This window comes from Bos indicus x Bos taurus, chromosome 20 (genome assembly GCF_003369695.1).
Source record: "Bos indicus x Bos taurus breed Angus x Brahman F1 hybrid chromosome 20, Bos_hybrid_MaternalHap_v2.0, whole genome shotgun sequence".
Taxonomy (NCBI): Eukaryota; Metazoa; Chordata; class Mammalia; order Artiodactyla; family Bovidae; genus Bos; species Bos indicus x Bos taurus.
The window spans coordinates 63603091-63626406 of record NC_040095.1 but is presented as its reverse complement, the minus strand read 5'-3'; the positions used below and the strand labels follow the sequence as shown (position 1 = coordinate 63626406).

Below are 23316 nucleotides of genomic sequence, written 5' to 3'. Positions count from 1 at the left end.
CAAATTTCTAAGTGCTTTGAAGATTAAAGATCATGATTTATTGCTCTAAATTTAACTCATGACTTCTGCTTTTCTGGTCCACTGGGTATTTGATTTGTTCCTTTCCGTTTTTCAATTAATAGAGATCATTTTTCCTTGAAAAACTACCAACTGTATTATTTTATGATTCCTCTAACCTATGCTTTCCTAGGAATATTCACTCTTCAAATTATCTCCATATATACTACTTTTCTGGGTTATCTCAGAGTTAGTAAAACCTGAGATCTTTTTCAAATATCTCACATAATAGAAGAACTCTAATTCATTTCTCAAATGCTCAATTCCAGCTGACGGTATTACAACAAGCCACAGTTTCAAACCACAATCCCAAATCTTATCTTAGATCCTTGTTCTCAGCCACCTATTACGATTGGCCGTCAATCACCATCAACTCAAAGATGTCTCAAATCTGACTTATCTCCATTTGCACTATCACTGACTAAGTTTAAATTCTCTCTACTGTCACTTGACTCAGATCCCCGTCTGTACCTCCAAACTCTAGTGCATTCTGCACACAGTATAGTGGAAGAATCTTTCTAGTACAAATAAGAACTTATAAATATGCAGCTTTAGAAATATCCTGAGCTCCTACAGTCTTTAGCATAGTTCTGCCAAGTCTGCCAGGCCAGCAGATTACCAGAAGCTTGATTAAATCAAAATTCCAATATTACTTTTAGAAAGTCTAATTCAAATGTTCTGAGGAGAGGCCTGGCTATCAGCATTCTTGAGAGCTTTCTCAGACCGGTCATCCTACTGACTGCCGCAATTGAAAACACAGGTTTACAGGATGAAATCCCCACTCCTCCATAATCTAAAGCCCCAGCCTCACCTATGCCTACCCCTCCTCTCAGTCACTAACAGGTCCAGTCAAGGTGAGCTCCTGTCAGCCTCCTCAGCATGTGAGTTCCCTGTTCTATGATCCTCTGGAAGACCTTTAAGGCCAACTGAAAAAGCAACTTCTCAGTACACCCATTTCACCTTTCTTTCCTCTTGGTGTTTTCAAGCCTCTTTATTCAGACCTCCCTGGAGAACATAACCATTCCTGTTCCCCATACTCATCAGGCCAGGAGTCAGGAAAATACTTCATGGGCTAATTAGCAAACACTTCACCTTTGTGGCCCTGTGGAAACTACTCATCTCTTCAGTGAAAGCTGGAAAGCAGCCATAAGCGATGTGCAAATGAATGGGTGTGGCTGTATGCCAATAAAACTTTATTTACAAAAGTAAGAGGCCAACCCAAGGACCTTAGCTTGCCAACCTATGCCCTAGGATCTAAAGTCTTTACCAGGTAGACACTCTGCTGCATCTTCATTTCCCCTTGCCTGAGATACTTCTTGGCACAAAGTAGGTTCTATAAATATTCGATGAATGAAGAGCAACAATGTGAACTAATAAATTCTGATGGAACCCATGTGGGACTGACTAAGAGAAAACTCTCAACACTCAAGACTTGTAACACACACATACACTCAAAGGCTGGTTAATTTTTATCATTCAGGGAATATGGGAAATGGGAAGAGTATATTAACTAAATAAGGAACTATTCTGCTAGGTTTATTCTTCTTTGCCCTACCTCCAGCAGAAAGAAAAATGCAGAGATTTTTTTGTTTGTTTTTTTAATAAAACAGCAAAAGGAGCACAATGGTTGGATGGTCCTTCCCACAGGAGTGTCTGCAGACTAGCTGTCTGTTAAAAGCTCACATTCTGGGACCACACTCCAGGCCCCTGGTTCAGATGAGCTGGGAGAAGGGGCAGAGGAAATTTCATTTTGAATGACTATCTCAAGTGATATTTAGGTACACGGATGTTTGGTAAATACTGGAAAAAATGTAACAAAGCAAGAAGAAAAATAACAGATTTAAAAAAAAAAAAAACATGGAGTAGGTTAATTAATCAAACAGGTCTGTTGAAAGAAAGGCGAGAAGAAGGAAGATAAGCAAAGAGAATCTTAAGAGGAAAACACACCTATGTAGCAAGAGCCAACAGGAAAAAGGAAATATTTAAATCTTAAAATACAGTTAAAAAAAAAATCCCGCTGGGGTGGGATAAAAATGAAGAGCAGGAATGAAAGCTCTATCCCTCCGTTCATCACCAGCTGTCTTCCTGGTGATAGGAAGTCATAATTAATATAAATACTATGTCAACATCATCATTACCAGGGATTTCTTTGCACAATGGGCGTTTACTGCTTTTTGGATTCACTCCTAATTGCTAATTTTACTCCACTCAGCATGAGTTACCTTTAATTGTATAAACTGGAAAATGGAAAGAAGTTGTGGCTACTGGAAGGAGAACTGCTGATCTCATAAAAGTCTCCAGGTTTTCTTTTAATTATAGACTGCTTCCAACAGATTAACTCCAAGGTAAACTTTGAAAGAAAAATAGGAATTATAGCCATCAAAAAAGGAGAGCATTATATTGGTCAAATTTCAAAGGTGACACACCACTTCAAAATTTAGCTCCACTTGTTTCGAATCAACAGCAAAATCGTTTTGAAAGGAGACATTTACACTGAGTAGATGCCTGCCCATTCATTTAATGTGATCTTATGACACTGTATGCTTGGAACACTTAAAGCAAATTCAGTACCAGCATAACAAAAAGCAAGTTAATCTTTTTTTTTTTTATTTTTGTCTTTGTAGATTCAAATCATGGGCAAAACAATGGTCTAAAATAATACACAAATGTTTCAAGACCAGTTTTCTGTGACGGTAAGAAAGCCCAAGCTCTGCCTTGAAAGCAGGTAGATTTTAGCTTTGTTTTTGGTAGAAAACATGCTGATTTGAAATCTGTACTATTTTTCACACAGATAGGTACAGAAATATCTTTCAATATATGGAACTAGTCCATTGATCATAATGGTAAGTCAGAGGACTCTATACAATGCACATTCACAACTCTCGGCTGGTACCCATGTTGAATCAGGTGGGCAAGGAAACCCATGCAACCCCATTAGCCTTTCAATTAATATTTTTATGAAGTTCCCACTGTGTGATGCAATTTTAAAATTTTAGAAATGAAATTAAAAATTTTCCAAGACATACATAAATCTTATGTTTGTCATCAGTTATGATTTTTCACCTGACCTAGTATCGGGTCTATGGGCTTCAAAGCCGTCCTCTCAATCACTGGCAGGTGTGGGCCTCCTGGACTCACAAGTGCTTGTGTAAGAGCTCAGAGATGAGTGTTCTTACCAAAATATCACAGATTGCAAGACTGTGCTCTTTAGTGATAGGTTTCTATTACACTGAAGCTTATTAGAGAAGAGGAAGATAATCAGAAAACAAGTTATAGGAAGAAAATGAATGAAAGACCAAGAAACAAACAAAAGCTGAAAGACGCTAATCTTCTCTCTGACGATGAAAAAACTCTTTTTTTCTTACCATTTATTGTATGGCTTTACACTTTACAAAAATATGGCTAATTTGTAAACACTCTAATTATTGTCAAACACCTTTTGGTGCGTAGATCAAGTTAGTTGCCACTTGGAATAACACTTGAATTCAACACAGAATCACTATCCATCCATACACTAACCCGAAACACTAAAGACAGATTCATTGGGAGAAGAAAATGTCGTTACTCTCACTTTGATCTACTATTACAATCCTATACACAGTGAAACTGGAAATTGAACCAACTTTGTGAAATATTATTACTGTGAATTATTATCATTACTTTTATAATTATCCATGCAAAAACCTCTAAGCCTCTAACGTAGCCTTTCATTTGAAATTTTCACACACACATATACACATATATACGTATATGTATGTATATGTGCACGTGTGCTAAGTCGCTTCAGTCACGTCCAACTCCTTGCAACCCCATAGACTGTAGCCTGCAAGGCTCCTCTCTGTTCATGGAATTCTCCAGGCAATGCTGGAGTGGGTCGCCATGTCCTTCTCCAGGGGATCTTCCTGACCCAGGGATCGAACCTGCGTCCCTTAAGTCTCCTGCAGTGGCAGTGGGTTCTTTACCACTAGTGCCACCTGGGAAGCCCATGTATATGTACACACAAATATAGGAATACACACACACACACACACAATGGAAACTGGTTTTAGTAGGTCTTTTTTAGCAAAACATATACAAACCATCCATAAAATATTGTCCCAACATATAAACAAATAGAAATGAAATACTGTGGGGAAATAACTGAAAAGGCTAACTGATTATTTCTGAAATTGTGTTTTTTCTTTATGCTTTACAGTATTTTCTACTTTCTCTAAAATGAAAGTACCTGAATCTCATCACTGAAAATACAAACATTATTAATTTTTAAAGAGGCATGGGTAAAATAGGATATGAGTATCAATGCTTTTAAAATAATATGAAAGATAATGTGCATCTTGGAAATGATAAATTTAAGGATCCTTCCAGAAAATGCATGAATTCAGATGCAACTACCTCTGGTACCACTAGGCCACAAATCACTAAAGAGAAGTAGTTTTTTAATTGATTTTGCTTGTTTTCCTTTTTGTTTTTGTTTTGCAAACAAGAGAATTTTTTGCAAGGAACGCAAAGAACGTTTAACTGAATTCAGTTTCAGGAACATAAAGTACCACTGGTATAAAGTGAAACAACCCAACAATAATAATTAATAATAATAACCACCCAATAAACCACCAATGGCTTTACAATGCCTAGTACTAATTATGAAAAAAATAAAAAGACTATCATTGTAGTTTTTCACCACTTACGTATTCAAACAACTAAAGATTTCTGAAATATACACCTGCTACCTAAACCTTTTTTGCTAGATCAAGCCCTCCCAAACAGGAATCTGAGGGCTGGGTTATTTTTAAATTTTATAACTGGCTCACATGCCCACTTAAACTTTCTGAGCCTAATCTCACCATGTGTATCTTAGGTAAAATTGCTATTCTCCACACACAGTGATATCTGCCCGAAATGCAGATGCACACATATGCCAAAGCCCACACATACCCACACAGCTTCCCCACCACTGTGGGCTTACAGGATGCCTGTTTCTGTGACAATCACTTTTCCTGGATTATTTCACCTAATCCTCACAACAGCTGAAAGGGATAGAAATAAATATATCAATTTTAAAGAGAAGAAAATTAGACTCTCAAATGGGCTCAAGGTCACACAGTTAAGCAAGTCTACCTACTCCCTCTTTCCCATCGAGTAATCATGATGCATTATATCCTGCTCTAGAATAGAAAATACAGCCCATGCTCCTAGGGGTGCTCATCTGCAATTCAAGTTTAACTGCGCATGTGGGACTTCTATGTGCTAAGTCTGGCAATGCTATTGCTCCTGGTCATTACGCCATAGTATACGCCAGGGTGACTCAGTGGGTAGTCCAATCCCTCCCTCATCTGGGCTGGGACTGTGTTGAGGGGAGATGGATGGAGATCTTGAGAAACTCTAGGATAGAGACCTCAAAGGTCAGAATGGAGATTTTCAAGGACACTGAGTAGGAAACCTTCAGGCAGGCCCTGATGGAGAGCTCAAGCAATAATGGGATCGATCCCTCCACCCATAGTGGGATGGAGACTATCAGGAACAGGAGTTCCCCGGGAACAATTCTCAGGTGTTGTCTGAAGCCAGGACAGAACGATGGTGATGTCTCTTTCAAATCTTAGTTTTCTCAGGGGCTCCTCACATCCCCATTAGGAGAATCTGTGTCCTTGACCAAAAGCCTACCACCTGCAGAGTGTCGGCAGGTATGTGACGCAGCCCTGTCCCTGTAGCGTGAAGGACCTCCAGAAACAATGGAGAGTCTTTTCAGCCAAGTTCACAGGAACACTATTTCCAAAGTCAGTTGGGGTGGAATGAGAGGTGCAGGACCCTGCAACACCGGTTGGGGTCATATTTGCACCTGCTTCCCCAGCCAGGAACCTCTTCCCCTTGGCTGAGGGTGAGAGTCCCTTTGCCCTAAGGATTAACTCTGTGGTTTAGAGACTGCTGCTCATTGTATCCTTGCCCAAATGTAGGCATCCAAATAAATGAGCTACAACCCCACTCTCTTTTCCTAAGTGTCCTACCAAATGCAGAGGGGCACATATACAAGTCAAATCCTGGAAATATAGACAACGAATTAACAGAAATTTTTGAACTTCTAGCCAAAGAGAAACTGTGCTACATCTTAGAGAAACAAAGAAAAGACACATCAGGTCATGAGCACACTGCTGTTTAAAGTGGGTAACCGACAAAGACTTCCTGTATAGCACACGGAACTCTGCTCAGTATCACATGCCAGTCTGGATGCGAGGGGAGTTTGGGGGAGAATGGATACCTGTACATGAATGGCTGAGTGCCTTCGCTATTCACCTGAATCTATCACAACATTATTAACCAGCTATAATAATTAATTAATTAGTTGGCTCAGTTGTGTCCGACTCTTTGCGACCCCATGGACTGTAGCCTGCGAGGCTCCTCTGTCCATGGAATTTTCCAGGCTAGAGTACTGGAGTGGGTTGCCATTTCCTTCTCCAGGGGATCTTCCTGACCCAGAGATTGAACCTGGGTCTCCCGTATTGCAGGCAGACGCTTTACCGTCTGAGCCACCAGGGAAGCTCTAAACAGCTGTACCTCAATATAAGAAGTTTAAAGCTTAGGGGAAAAAAGACAGACACATCCTCTACCACGCAGTACTTCACTATCTGACAACGGGGAAGGGGAGAGTTGAAACATGACAAGCAGTAATACAGTAAGGGCAGTAAGGAAGGCTGGTGGCAGGTGTGCTAGCAGAACCATGCAGGGCAGGGAACATGGCAGCTCAGGCCCAGCCAGATCCCTGCAAGGAGCAGGGGTTCACCCAATGGATGACCTGGAATGGTGGTGGGTGGCAGGCTAATATTCCAGGAAAGCACAAAAGGGTATCAAGTCCCAGAGGCAAGAGAATGAACATTTTCTAGTTGTGGGCAACATAAATAATTCCACATGCCTGAACTATGTAAGAATAAAAATGATGTGTGTGTCTCTCTGGCGTGCAGGACCACAAGCCAGAAGTTCCGACAGGCCACACCAAAGAGCTAACAGATGATCCCTGGATTGAACAGTATTTCTGCAACCTACATGAAGGCAAACAAGTTGTAAGTGCTCCAGGAGGAGTGACTGAGATGGGTATTTGTAAAAGATGACTTTGGCCATGGTATGCAAAAGGAAGAGAAATTCCAGAGGCCTGCACTGTATGGCCAAGGCTCCCAATGATGGAATTTGATGAAAGTCAGCATCAGAAACCCCTATTGCAGTCCCAGTGGCCTAAAGGCAGTAAAAGCCCCAAGTAAGCCCTCCCAAATCCACTGTCCATTCAATAAACACTGAAAGAGATGCCAATGACCCACTAAGTGCCAGGAACTAAGCCAACTCTGTCTATTCACTTAAGCGACAACCATACATCTCAAGTCTACAAGTGTTAAGTGGATGCACAAGGTCTTCTTAACATCTGAGAGCAAATGTAGTGATTCTAGAAAATGTTCAGTGTCCGTCCAGGGTGCTCAGAGCCTAAGCCAGATTTAGCTTCACTCAGGTAGAAATTCCACAGCCTCTCTTGCTATGAAAGGTATGTTTCATCATCTAGTAAATTTGGCCAAAGAACATAACGTGCACTCACTCTTCTGCCCATAGTACTTTCCTTGGCTGCCAGAAGAGTTCAAATCCACAAATTACCTCTTCACGTTATTACATCATTTCTCCTAAGAGATGAATAGAAAATATTTTATCTCCACCAGTCTTAAAACATACTGGCAGGATAGGTGATTTGAAGTCATGGAGGATGCACGTTTTCTGAGGAAGTCATGGCGAATGTCAGGAACACAAGACTAGATCTGTTCTGATTGGGTTCCAGTGGCCACACCGCCCAACTGGAAGGTCAGGCATTGACCTGGACTCAGAAACATGGGCTCTTTAAAAGAAATGAACAACAGCAACTCCCTTGAATGCTCAATTGACTGGCAAACAGCATAACAGAGGTCACAAAGAAAGATAGCAACAGATGTGGGAATGGACATCAAGGTCTCCTGTTCTCAAGAACTGTGCTGAATTGAGAAATAAGAACATGCTGTTTGGAGCAAACTGTCTGGGTCTGAAAGCGGGGACCATTTGTTATTAGACATAAAAATTTGTCTGCGGGGTAACATATTATCCAATTCTGCCTCAATTTCCTCATCTCTGACACAGGGATGGTGATAATACCTACCTCTCAGGCGTCATAGGAGGAAAAAAATACTGAAATAAGTCATGTTAGAACAGCTCCCAGCACATGGGTATAAAGAGTAGCAGTCCTCCTATTAGAAGTAGCATGTTCAAAAAAAAAAAAAAGAAGTAGCATGTTCATGACACTCTTACATGAAACTTCATTCTGAGATGAACTATTACTTAGCACTCATCAACTCCAGCAGGGATGCTCACGTAACTGCAGAGATGTAAAATGAAGTCGAAAATATCTGCAAGGGCAAAATGTCAGATCTCTCACCTTGCTCCTACAACAAGTTCTTTCTGTCCTGGATCAAATGTTAACTGCGAGAAATCCACAGCATTCTTCGCTCTGAACTCCCGCAACCAGGGGCCAATTTCTAAATAGGAAAAATAAATAAATAAGAAGATAAAAATGAATAATTTTTTTACCCCCTCCGGGGACCCACAGAGAATGCACATGAGATAGCAAACATTACATTTCAGAGAGGATTTGAAGGTCCCCTGATGGATGGCTTGGAGGCCACTGGACGTTTCCATCAGGATGTCACAAAATCCACACTGAGAACGTGTAAAACACAGAGGACAGCCGCCCAATAAAAAGGGAGCAAGACGCCAAGGCTGGGCTGTGATTTACAAGCCAGACGTGCGTGTTCCCACAGGATCTGGGCCGGGCAGATGATAACACAACACTCACAGGGCTCATGAGAGGAATACTGAATACAAACAAGGCCACTTCCTGTGCAGCCTGGTGGGTGGGGGCCACAGAAGTAGAGAAATCACAACAGTCCCATCTGGAACCAGGACAAACACAGGAGCACTATTTGCCTTCTTCCGACGTGGACATTCCATTTCCCAGGCCTGTGAGTTTCTATGCAAGCCCCGCGATTAGTTAAACGCATTCAGTCCTTTCTGGATGAGAAATTCACTGTAACTCCTGACCTCATTTAAATTTTTTCCTATGGAAAATCAGAAAACAGCCACTCCTTACAGACTGTTTTTTTTTTTTTTTTTTTTACAAGCTCTGTTAACTCCTATGAAGCGACCTCCAGCCTAGAATTATTATAACATGACAGTACTGGAAAAGGGCAAGAACTCGGCTTTCTGAGCCGTTTTTGCAACTTTCATTAGCTGGTTTCTTTCACCAAAAAAGCCTTTGGGGACTTGCCTGCCAGTTGTGCGGAACCTGATCATTCTCCTTGACAATTAACCACTGGGTCTGATTGTCTTTTTCCTTGGCTTTAATATTCTGAGTGGTTTCACTCTGATGAAACAGGGGCATGAAAACAGGCAAATCGACACAGCTATTGGTTTGAGAAAAAACTGTGCTGCACAGAAATTATCTCATTCCACAAAAACAGATGCTAAAACAGATCTAATACGGAAATATGCCCCTGTCCCTAGACATGTCCCGTAGAAAGGCCTTTGTTGACATGAAGGAGGTAGATTATTTTCAAGGGATCATTTTGTGAAACAAATATAGCATTTCTCTAATATCAGTTATTGGCAGGGGGTGGCAGGGGGCAATGAAATGAACTGAAAGTTCTAGTCTACTTAAAGCAAACCAAGGTGGAGTTATGCAGAAATCTCTATTTAGTTTTTGAAATTTTAATGTATACTGTATCTTGATCCTTTTTAGTATTTTATATAAGATTTTTCATTTTATAGGCAAGTCAATTATTTAAAAATACTTATTTGAAGCAAAATAAGTACAAGGTCCTAGAGCTATAAAAAGCTGTCAATAAATAGTCTGTTTTAGGAGTTTTTAAGGAGTATGTCAAAGCAGTATATTGTCACCCTGCTTATTTAACTTCTATGCAAGGTACATCATGAAAAACGCTGGGCTGGAAGAAGCACAAGCTGTAATCAAGATTTCTGGGAGAAATAGCAATAACCTCAGATATGCAGATGACACCACCCTTATGGCAGAAAGTGAAGAGGAACTCAAAAGCCTCTTGATGAAAGTGAAAGAGGAGAGTGAAAAAGTTGGCTTAAAGCTCAACATTCAGAAAACGAAGATCATGGTATCTGGTCCCATCACTTCATGGGAAATAGATGGGGAAACAGTGGAAACAGTGTCAGACTTTATTTTTGGAGGCTCCAAAATCACTGCAGATGGTGATTTCACCCATGAAATTAAAAGACGCTTACTCCTTGGAAGGAAAGTTATGACCAACCTAGATAGCATATTCAAAAGCAGAGACATTACTTTGCCAACAAAGGTTCATCTAGTCAAGGCTATGGTTTTTCCTGTGGTCATGTATGGATTTGAGAGTTGGACTGTGAAGAAGGCTGAGCGCCAAAGAATTGATGCTTTTGAACTGTGGTATTGGAGAAGACTCCTGAGAGTCCCTTGGACTGCAAGGAGATCCAAGCAGTCCATTCTAAAGGAGATCAGATGCAGGATACAGGATGCTTGGGGCTGGTACACTGGGATGACCCAGAGGGACGGTATAGGGAGGGAGGTGGAAGGGGGGTTCAGGATTGGGAACACGTGTACACCCGTGGTGGATTCATGTTGATGTATGGCAAAACCAATACAATATTGTAAAGTAATTAGCCTCCAATTAAAATTAAAAAAAGAAAATAGACATTAAAAAATAAAAAAATAAAGGAGATCAGCCCTGGGTGCTCTTTGGAAGGTGTGATGCTAAAGCTGAAACTCCAGTACTTTGGCCACCTCATGCGAGTTGGCCTCACCTGTGATAGCTGAGAGGGTTGCGAGCAGGCACTTGACACACAAAGCACATATCTTAGGAATACAAAAGGGGCATCGACAGGCAGAAAAGAGGACCGAATGGGGGCAAGAATATCAACTTTACAAACTAAAAATGATTCGATTTAGGCATTGGCTGTGAAATTCAGCGAGGATGTGATGCGAGAGTCTGGTTGGCCAGATAACTAATTGAAGAGGTCAAAGGGAATGAGTTAATGAAAAGAAAGACAGTTCTGAGATTCAATGAAGAGGAGAATATGATGAGTGAGACATAGATGTCCAGGGTAAGACTGGTTTTAGAGAAAGATCATTGCTTCAGGGACAACCATGTAGAATGTCACTCATGAAAAATTTCCAGTGACACTGACTTCAGAGCCAGTCATTGGTAAGCATCTCTAAGACCTAGAAGTGTCCAAACAGTTGTTTTAGTTCCAGAGGCTCATCCTACAGATAGAAAACCCAGGACAAGGAAGTCCTGCCAGGACTACGGTCCTGAGAGCAGGTCTAAGGCTTCATCCTCCCAAACTCACAGCTGCCAAAGCTGGGCATACATGCCACATCCAAGGCACTGAGGGTGACTAGGTGGTGTGAGGGGAGAGCAGAAGGCCAAGAGCCGACTCTTCTGTCCCAGGAGGGGAAACATGAGCAACATAAATGGAGAGAAAGCTATGAAAAGATGGGGGAAGAAAATCAGTCAACTGGTCTATCACATATTCACCTTTCTTTTCACTGAGAAGAATCAGAAGACAGTAGCCAAAGGAATATGATGAAGAGACATATTTCAGGCTTCAGTACCTATGCTGAAACAGGAAAGTGCTTACATTACTTCCTAAAGTAACCTCAAGTAAATAAAAAGGACCATGTCAAGAGGGGAAAATGAGTTCACATCATAGCATTCTTCCAATATTATTCAATTCACCTTGTTTAAATGTCTAATGAACTCACCCATTAAAACTGTATATTTTTACAGTTAACATTGGATCAAAGGTGGACAATACATACATTCCCTTGTTTTCTGATTTCCCTGTGTGTTCTTCCAGGTCGGAATATCTTGAATTTGCATAAGGCATGGCCTTCTACTCTACTGGTTGCCAGGAGGGCCTTGATGGGTTCCTGCCCCAGTCTATCTCTCCAGCTGAAAAAAATGCCTGCATCAATACCCTTTCAACTTCCTCTATGAAATCAGAATCATGGTGTTCCATCCTCCTTTACAAAGACCAGTCCCTCCAACTTTATTTCAACACCACTGCTTTTTCTTCAATCCCTTCCCTAGATTACTTCTTTTATCATCTCTTATCTCCAATGTTGCCAGGTCCCTTCACCTCTTCCTATATGAATATGCATACTCCTCGCATTTAAAAAAATATTTTAAAACACATTTCCTTTATAATCTTTTGTGATTACAGTTTCAAACACCCAAATAATAAACTCCAAAGTGCGATTTGTTAAAAAGAGCTGCAGGCTTTGTTTTACAAGCAAGTATTGCCAACTGCTTAAGGAACCTATAAGACCAATTTCATACAAATTATTTTGGAGATTAAACAAAGAGATAAAGCTTCTCTTCTCTCTGCAGTTAGGAGGCTATAATGATCTTGATAAATTTGATACTGAGGTTGAACGGGCATTATGAAGAAATGAAAAGCATGGTCAACTCTCATTTAAGAACTGGGCTGAACATATTCCTAAGGAAATACTTGGATTAGCATATGGCACACAGAGATATGGACACACACACACACACAAATTCATATGGTATAGGGTTTATTCTGGAGACATGACATCAGAAAATCTACTAGCAGAGTTTACCACAATAATGGATTTTCACAGTAACATGAAAAATTCATCAATGCTGCTTTCTAAGGACACAGAAAATGAAGAGTTATGGATGCATAAGAAGAGGTATGAGAGAACAAAGTCAAGTCAGGTAGGGGAGGAGAGATCACCAGGGCAGGCGGTGGTGAACAAGCTCACTGGATACCAAAGAAAGGCCAAGGAGAGCGAGGTAATGAGGGCGGCACACAGAATGTGGACGCCGGGGGAGACATCACCCGCAGGAACACCAACTTTCTTAACGTATCTCACTTCCCCAAATAATGAGCTTCCCCCCTGCACCATCCCTTTCTTCTGATCTTGCTGAAAGACCCACAGGATGAAATGGAACTTAAATATCACAGCCAATGTGACCACTGTTTGAAAGTCAAGTAGTGCCATAAAAATCTATAAACACAAATTGAATATTTTACATATTTTTTAATATTTGATATTAATCATCTTAGCTAATTCATTCATTACACAAACATGATTGTTGAAATATGGCCTCTGGCAGTGACTTTCTGCTGCAGAATTAGCTGTGATGATTCATATTTGCCTTCTCTTAATACTATATGGGCACCCACATATAGTTCAAAAAACAGTCTAGCAGAAGTATACTGATTCAATTTTTAAAAGTAGCCAGCTTCAAAAAATGATTCCTTTCATGAACATGTACCAGTATTACTAAATTTGGTCTAAACAATTGGCAGACATAAATTCCCTACTTTAACTCTGTCCAAGTGTGTCTTTCCTCATTCCTCAGTTAGTCACTTCAGTCACTCAGTTCAGTTCAGTTCAGTCACTCAGTCGTGTCCGACTCTTTGCGACCTCAGGAATCGCAGCATGCCAGGCCTCCCTGTCCACCACCAACTCCCAGAGTTCACTCAGACTTATGTCCATCGAGTCAGTGATGCCATCCAGCCATCTCATCCTCTGTCGTCCCCTTCTCCTCCTGCCCCCAATCCCACCCAGCATCAGAGTCTTTTCCAATGAGTCAACTCTTCACATGAGGTGCCCAAAGTACTGGAGTTTCAGCTTCAGCATCATTCCTTCCAAAGAACACCCAGAACTGATCTCCTTCAGAATGGACTGGTTGGATCTCCTTGCAGTCCAAGGGACTCTCAAGAGTCTTACCCAACACCACAGTTCAAAAGCATCAATTCTTGGGCGCTCAGCCTTCTTCACAGTCCAACTCTCACATCCATACATGACCACAGGAAAACCATAGCCTTGACTAGACGGACCTTTGTTGGCAAAGTAATATCTCTGCTTTTGAATATGTTGTCTAGGTTGGTCATAACTTTCCTCCCAAGGAGTAAGCATCTTTTAATTTCATGGCTGCAGTCACCATCTGTGGTGATTTTGGAGCCTCCAAAAATAAAGTCTGACACTGTTTCCACTGTTCCCCCATCTATTTCCCATGAAGTGATGGGACCAGATGCCATGATCTTTGTTTTCTGAATGTTGAGCTTTAAGCCAACTTTTTCACTCTCCACTTTCACTTTCCTCAAGAGGTTTTTTAGTTCCTCTTTACTTTCTGCCATAAGGGTGGTGTCATCTGCATATCTGAGGTCACTCAGTCATGTCCAGCTCTTTGCAACCCCATGGACTGCAGCACACCAGGCCTCCCTGTCCATTACCAACTCCCGGAGCTTGCTCAAACTCATATCCAGCAAGTCGGTGATGTCATCCAACCATTTCATCCTCTGTCCCCTTCTTCTCCCGTCTTCAATCTTTCCCAGCATTAGGGTCTTTTCCAATGAGTCAACTCTTTGCATCAGGTGGCCAAAGAATTGGAGCTTCAGCTTCTGCATCAGTCCTTCCAATGAACACTCAGGACTGATCTCCTTTAGGATGGACTGGTTGGATCTCCTTGCAGTCCAAGGGACTCTCAAGAGTCTTCTCCAATACCACAGTTCAAAAGCATCGATCTTCCGGTGCTCAGCCTTCTTTCTGGTCCAGCTCTCACATCTGTACATGACACTGGAAAAACCACAGCCTTGACCAGATGAACCTTTGTTGGCATCCTCATCACCACCCCATCCCCACCAAAAAAAAAAGGGAAAAGAAAAGGAGTAAAAGTTAATTTTTTTTAAACCAAAAGTTCTAAAGTTGTCCAAGTTACTGATGGCTGTATGTTAACAAAGCCTTTTAGAGCCTGATAAGTAAGAATCACAGGAGACTCTGCTGTTGAAGAACAGCCCTTGTCCAAAACCTGACAATCAGTCCAAATATCAGACCCCTGGCTCCTCCATGGGCTGAAGGCTTCAGAGTAGACTGTCTGCAGTCTGCAGATCAAGCTGATTTGTGGGCAAGCACTGAGAAGGAGAGTGGCTCTGGGTAGCCTGAGTTTCAGTCTTCATTCCTTCAAACCTTAGTCAATTAAGCAACTAGGAAAGCAGGATGGTAAAACTTCTTTGGGAAACTTGAAACCATATTGGAAACTGAGTCACAGGCTAAACTGGATGGGTCTGGGGGATGGTGGCTAAAAATTGTTGAAAGGCACAGGTAGCAACATACATATCCTGAAATGAAAAGAGCAAATCAAGGCCTACTGTTTCCAATTCTAACAAGTTATATGTTGGTTTTATACTATATCTAGTACTGCTAATAACATGATGACTGGTAAAGTAGCTAACAAAAGGGGCTAACATTTACATAGTATACGCCACCTGCTAGGTGCTATTCTATGCACTTCGCATGTATTAAGTCTTGTATTTCTCCACCCACCCTATTACAGGTGAGCAAACCGAGTCTTGCTGAGATCAACACAAGTGCTGTTCAGCTTCTAGTGTTGCAGCTATGGTTTTTAGCCCCACACTCGACTCAAACTACAGTGCACCTGGAATGTAGCTTCCTATGTGACGCATGTGGAAAATAACAGGAAGAAAGAAAAAGCAAAGACCTCTGCACTTTGAAAATGAGTGTATCACCATTGCTTTGGGCTTCCTGGTGGCTCAAAAGGTAAAGAATCTGCCTGCAATGCAGGAGACCCAGGTTCTACACCTGGGTTGGGAAGCTCTCCCATTGCTTTACGCTATTAAGTGAAAACTGCCCCCACTATGTTTAATAAATACTACACTTATTGTTGGGCTTCCCTGATAGCACAGCTGGTAAGGAATCCACCTGCAATGTAGGAGACCCTGGTTCCAATACCTGCAACAGGAAGATCCACTGGAGAAGCGATAGGCTACACACTCCAGTATTCTTGGGCTTCCCTTGTGGCTCAGCTGGTAAAGAATCTGCCTGCAAGGCAGGAGACCTGGGTTCAATCCCTGGGTTGAGAAGATCCCCTGGAGAAGGGAAAGGGTACCCACACCAATATTCTGGCCTGGAGAAGTCCATGGAGAAGGGAAAGGGTACCCACACCAGTATTCTGGCCTGGAGAAATCCAGGGACTGTATAGTTCATGGGGTCACAAAGAGTTGGACACGACTGAGCGACTTTCACTTCACGTCACCCTAATTGTATTTACTGTTGTCATTACTAATAATGATGATCTGTATGTTAAGATCTACAGGAAAAAGCATTCACCATTTTCCCTGTGCTGCATGCTCAGTCGTGTCCTATTCTTTGCAGCCCCATGGACTCTAGCCCACCAGGCTCCTCTGTCCATGGATTTTGCCACCCAAGAATACTGGAGCTGGTTACCATTTCCTTCTCCAGGAGATCTTCCCACCCAGGCATCGAACCCCTGTCTCTTGTGTCTCCTGCATTGGCAGGCAGATCCTTTACCACTAGTGCCACCTTGAGGTTTTATGATTCAAGGGTTGTGATATAAATAAGGCAGGGGGAGAGAAAATGTCACCAACTATTTACTGCTTTACAGGATAAAGAACATTCTGGATTGAAAAGGCAGGGCGGAAGCCATGGTTTCGATTTCTCAGCAGACTAAGCCCCTCGACTCTGATATGGGGGTTTAGGACACTGTCTCAAATGTGCAGGAGCGAGGTCCTCACCTTCCTCAAAGGGCACATCTCTGGGCAGGACCAGCGGGGCAAAAGGCAGGGCGGACTCTGAGCTTAGCATGTGGAGACTCTCCCTGTCTGACCTTCTCCCAGGCTGTGAAAGAGCCATCCTACCTCAAAGGCACCTATTCCTCTCTGAAGTTGGCCTGCGTCACCCTGCCATCGACTTCATTTTCAGCTTCAATGCATTACATGAACCATTCTATCAAATGCAATCTGAGCTCAAAATATGATTGGAAAACAGAGGAGTGGAATTTTAAAAAGCCCTAGAAGAACAGCATGGCAGGTCTGGGCTGTTTACTCCTCTGTCTCCATTTTTCTCCAACCCCTTTCTTATCTGCCTTTCCAGGCCTGTTTCACCAAACAATCATTCAGAAGAAGGCAACGCAGAACTATCACTTCAGGGACCAGTTTGATGGCAGCTCCAAGCCCTGGTTCACCCTCTTCTCCCTGAATAAGATACACTCAGGCTTTTGAGACCTGAGTCCTGTCTGAAATTCTTCAAGTGATTATCGTAGATTTCAGCCCCCAAGTCTCATGTGGTTGTTCAGCAGCAGATCAAAAAAAAAAAAAAAAAAACCTGTCATCTGGGAGGAAACATGCAAATTCACAACCATAAATGTTTGTGAATCAGAATAACTGATGTCTCTTATTTATACTTTTTTTTAACTATCTATATTTTCCGTGTTTGAACTATCCTAGATGCTTTTACATGTTAAAAGCTTTTTATTACATTTAGTGTTCATAATCCTATAAGGCTATAATCATTGTGGTAGAAATAATTTTTTAAATAAAAATCTTTGAGATTTTGACAAATAAAACGTCTTGCCAAATGCAACACAGTGGGAAGGAGTTTAATTGGAGTTTAAACCTAAGACAGACTAAGGTAATATTTCCATAAGGTCCAAATTAAAAATCAAATTTTCCAAAGAACGCATATAAAGTACATTAATCCTTAGCACCTAGTAATCTATCTGAGTGGATTAATTTAGTGGAAACATGGTCACCACCCACCAAAAGAAAGAAAAGTTGGAAAGGAGGGAATTGGTGGTGGTCTTCTGATGAGGGATGTGAAGGATCCAGTGCAGGCTGCCTGGCAGGCAGGGCAGAGCATCATGGAAGGTCCCAGAAGAAAGCAGAAAAAAGCCAGCACCCCCACAGTAACCAGGTGTCCAGGGGAAGAAGATCCCAACAGTGCAACATGTATCTCCTTCATCATGGTATTTCCAAGGCAGGTAATGGTTACAGCAGCTAACTTACACGTGCAAACATGCTATGCTTTACTTTATCTTTGTAGAAAGGCTGGGAAATGTCCAGTTAATTTTGTTTCTCCCATGTATAGACCTCAATTATTTTAAAAATAACTATGACCCAGAATCAAAGTAATTATAGTAGGACATGATATTGACTGTCCTACAATTCATACTGCCCTTATTTTATACTTGATAAAACTCAGGGCAAAGAAGTAACATTATTCCAGAGTAACAGCCAATGAGTGGCCAAGTGGAAACACCAAGTCCTGTGTCTCCTTTACAAATACATATATACATATTCTTCTCCATCACAACAGAAGGACATCCAAATGGAAAACCATGCACTGGAAAACCATGGGCTTATCTGAGCACATAAAGCTTTCCAAATAGTCACATTTTAAGGGACCAAAATATCAATGTCTAGATTTAGGTAGGAGAAAGCAATGGCACCCCACTCCAGTACTCTTGCCTGAGAAATTCCATGGACGGAGGAGCCTGGTGGGCTGTAGTCCATGGAGTTGGGAAGAGTCGGACACGACTGAGTGACTTCACTTTCATGCATTGGAGAGGGAAATGACAACACACTCCAGTGTTCTTGCCTGGAGAATCCCAGGGATGGCGGAGCCTGGTGGGCTGCCATCTATGGGGTCACACAGAGTCGGACATAACTGAAGCAACTTAGCAGCAGCAGATTTAGATATATATTTTATATTCAAACACGTATTAGCAGATTCATGTGAATGTGTATTTCCATATGTCTATCATGCATATATATGTACACAGATATATAATGCATATATAATCAATATATATTTACATATATATCTAGATACAGATACATATATATAGCTGTACATATTTATATCTAGATACAGGCATCCATAAGTTCATTCATATATACACATAAGTGTGTGCACATATGTATTTGCATAAGTATATATGAAGAGGTATAAAAATATATACACATACACACATGTATACTACACACTGAATACCACAGTGAAGAAACTAATGGTTTCAAGATCTTGCTATAGGAAGCAACCAAAGTGTTCCATTGATGCAAACTTTTCTAAAAAAAATAAAACCAAAATATTCAATAATATCCTATTAGATAAATTAAAATATTTTATATCAGTAAAAGAAAAACATCCAATTTTTTGAAAAAAGACAAAGTATCTTTTATTTACACTAAATGCTGGACTGGAAGAAACACAAGCTGGAATCAAGATTGCCGGGAGAAATATCAATAACCTCAGATATGCAGATGACACCACCCTTATGGCAGAAAGTGAAGAGGAACTCAAAAGCCTCTTGATGAAAGTGAAAGTGGAGAGTGAAAAGTTGGCTTAACGCTCAACATTCAGAAAACGAAGATCATGGTATCTGGTCCCATCACTTCATGGGAAATAGATGGGGAAACAGTGGAAACAGTGTCAGACTTTATTTTTGGAGGCTCCAAAATCACTGCAGATGGTGACTGCAGCCATGAAATTAAAAGACGCTTACTCCTTGGAAGGAAAGTTATGACCAACCTAGATAGCATATTCAAAAGCAGAGACATTACTTTGCCAACAAAGGTTCGTCTAGTCAAAGCTATGGTTTTTCCAGTGGTCATGTATGGATGTGAGAGTTGGACTGTGAAGAAGGCTGAGCGCCCAAGAATTGATGCTTTTGAACTGTGGTGTTGGAGAAGACTCTTGAGAGTCCCTTGGACTGCAAGGAGATCCAACCAGTCCATTCTAAAGGAGATCAGCCCTGGGATTTCTTTGGAAGGAATGATGCTAAAGCTGAAACTCCAGTACTTTGGGTACCTCATGTGAAGAGTTGACTCATTGGAAAAGACTCTGATGCTGGGAGGGATTGGGGGCAGGAGGAGAAGGGGATGACAGAGGATGAGATGGCTGGATGGCATCACTGACTTGATGGACGTGAGTCTGGGTGAACTCCGGGAGTTGGTGATGCACAGGGAGGCCTGGCGTGCTGCGATTCATGGGGTCACAAACAGTTGGACACAACTGAGCGACGGAACTGAACTGAACTAAACACATAAAAGACAGCAATTTTTTAAAATTTTATTTGTATTTATTTGTTGAGGTTTCCCAGGTGTCTCAGTAGTAAAGAATCCGCCTGCCAACCCAAGAGTCACAGTAGATATGGGTTAGATCACTGGGTCTGGAGATCCCCTAGAGGATGAAATGGCAACCCACTCCAGTAGTCTCGCCTAGAAAATCCTGTGGACAGAGGGGCCTGGAGAGCTACAGTCCATAGGGATGCAAAGAGTTGGACACAAATGAGTATGCATGCAATGCAATTTATTTATTTATTTATTATTTTTTTTAATTTTATTTTATTTTTAAACTTTACATAATTGTATTCGTTTTTCCAAATATCAAAATGAATCCGCCACAGGTACAATGCAATTTATTAAACTTTTTAAAATTAATTTTTATTGGAGTGTAGTTGCTTTACAGTGTTGTGTTCTTTCCACTGCACAGCAAAATGAATCAGCCGTGCAGATACATATATCCCCTCTTTTTGGATTTCCTTCCCATTCAGGTCACCACAGAGCACAGAGTAGTTTTCTGTGCTGTACAGCAGGCTCTCATTAGTTACCTATGTTATGCATAGTATCAATAGTGTATATATGCCAATTATCTCATGCAACTCAGGATCAAAAAAACAATCAGAAAGTGGGCAGAAGACCTAAACAGACATTTCTCCAAAGAAGACATACAGATGGCCAACAAACACATGAAAAGATGCTCAACATCACTAAATATTAGAGAAATGCAAATTAAACTGCAATAAGGTATCACCTCAGATCAGTCAGTATGGCCATCATTAAAAAAAAAATCTACAAACAATAAATGCTGGAAAGGGTATGGAGAAAAGGGAACCCTCTTGCACTATTGGTAGGAATGTAAATTGATAAAACACAGCATTTTAAAATGTTAATATTGTTTTGCTAGATTCTTTTTGCTTTCAGCTGCATATCTGTGCGCCTTGAGTCTGGTATTCTATCAAGTCTCTTCATATGTTTCTTTGCAATGACATAATAACTGGTTCATGATAGAAAAAAATCTACAAAGTGCAAGTCATGCAAAATATCTGTGCTCTGGAATTAGTTTCTTCTAAAGTCCACTCCTTCACCTTGCACAGCCTGCTTGGTAGATTTCTAAGAAACTAAAAAGCTATGATAGTTTACTTTTCTTTAACTGTTCTGATTTGGGTGTTGTTAAACACAATTCGAAAACCACAAGTCTCAAATTAGACTATGTTTTATAGCCTGGAATCCATGTACAAGAGATATTCACAACATAAATAGACATTAAATAATAACCACAAACCAGTTAAATTATAGGAAAGAATGCATTGCTCCAGGAAGGGCAGAAGCAGACCACCAGCATCCGGGGGTGGCTGTTAGATAAATGCTGGCCAGAGTTTGCTGAGGGCATACCTCACTTCTAGATGGACTTCTGGTATGACTTACAGAGACAGCATTGCTCAGAGTTAGATAATTGCAGGGTATGCTGTTCTTGTTCAGTCGTTCAGTTGTATCTGACTCTTTGTGACCCCCATGGACTGCAGCATGCCAGGCTTCCCTGTCCTTCACCATCTCCCAGAGCTTGCTCACACTCATGTCCATCGAGTTGGTGATGCCATCCAACCATCTCATCCTCTGTTACCCACTTCTCCTCCTGCCGTCAATCTTTCCCAGCATCAGTCTTTTCTAATGAATCAGCTCTTCACATCAGAGTATTGCAGGGTAACAGGGAACTAATTAAATGAATTTGATATTTATCCTGAGTATCTATTTTAAGAAAAATCTTAGGAAACAAAATTTCAGTGGGGTTAACTACCATTCCATAACCAAATAAAATGTACTTCCTTGTTTAATGAAGGGTAGGATTTGTGATATCCACTGCGTTCCCTACTTTTCATTCATTTGCATGATTTTCTGGCCAAAACACTTATTCAGTCTCAGGATCCAATGTCAATGCTAGGTGAGAGCCAGGCTTCTCTGCGCCCACAAATTCTTGAGTTGTTCAAGGGTCCCCTGAGACACATCTGGCAAGGTATGAAGAGAAGCTTCTGGAAAGCTGTCAGTAAGCTAGGTTCATAATCCGCCTGGCAGGGGGCACTGCCTTCTCTTTTGTTTAGGACTTTTAAGATCTGGAAACCTCCTGTTTCACTGAACCATCTGAAGCAATAAATGCTGGTGAGTTCAGAATAAGAACCAAGCTAATCAGGGGCAGGTTTTACTGCTGGATACCTCACACAAGAAGCAATTTCTATTCATCCATCCATCAAGGCAGATTTTTTTTTTAGCTACAAGATTATGTAAATTCATATGTAAACTAAGCGAGACCCTCAAATTCTTGGACTGTGACTGCCTTTGTCTTTCTGGCTGCGAGGTTTGTGCTGAGACTGTCCCGCCCTGAACTTGGCTTGGCTTATAAACACCCTGCCTCATCCACAGGAAGCTTTCCGGGTGCAGAAGGTCTTAATTTTGCCTTGTGACCTGCAACATATGACTGTAGGCTATAAAATCTAATTGCAAAATCTTAATGTTGCGCCAGAGGACATTCAAAAGTAATTTCCTTCAGATTTACAACTTTAGAATTACAAATGATCTTAATATGATGAAAAGTGTAACAATGAACAATTTCTATTCAACAGGCTCTCTGCGAGTCAGCCATGCGCTGACGTGTCAGCAGTCATGACCAGAAGTCTGACAGGTACAAATAAAGCCACTTGCCACTGGGAAACTACAGAGACTGCAGAAAACAGCCTCAGGAATTTCTCAGAATCTTAGGGTGTTCGGTTTTAAAATGCTCTTACATTTTGTTCTGCCACATATGCAGGCATTGACAGACTTTGGCTTTAAGAAAACAAATCATTTCCTGAAGTTAATATCACTCGCTGACAATTCATGTTCAGTTTCTTCTCAGGCTCCTTGCTATTTGGAAAAAGCACGTGTTCTCATCTAAACCTCTGCCTCCACAGACTGCAGGATTCAGGGGAAGAAGCCAAGTTCTAACAACTCAGGAGACAAGGCAGGGATGGGCCAGGAAGTCTCCTCGCTTGAAGACATTTGAAAAAGTCCCAGGGTGCTCTCTGAGCAAGCACTGATTCTATCTGTTCATTAGAACTAGGTTGATGTCCAAGACAGACCCAGGTTTTTCTAGGAACTTTACAGTTAAGGATTATGAGGATATGTATAATAATAGTAAGGTGGGCTTCCTAGGTGGTATTAGTGGTAAAGGACCTGCCTGCCAGTTCAGGAGACCTAAGAGACATAGGTTTGATCCCTGAGTTGGGAAGATCCCCTGAAGAAGGGCAAGGCAACCCATTCTAG

The 23316-nt window shown here is 41.3% G+C and overlaps 1 protein-coding gene across 5 annotated transcripts in view; it reads right to left on the bottom strand.

The window, feature by feature from the left end:
• SEMA5A (semaphorin 5A) overlaps nt 1–23316 on the bottom strand; it is a 565569-nt gene that overhangs the window by 300988 nt on the left and 241265 nt on the right. For all 5 annotated transcript variants that reach the window (XM_027520271.1, XM_027520273.1, XM_027520269.1 and 2 more), the window contains one exon: nt 8489–8588. In XM_027520271.1, coding sequence (XP_027376072.1) covers nt 8489–8588 — 100 coding nt within the window. The remainder of the gene's footprint in view (nt 1–8488; nt 8589–23316) is intronic.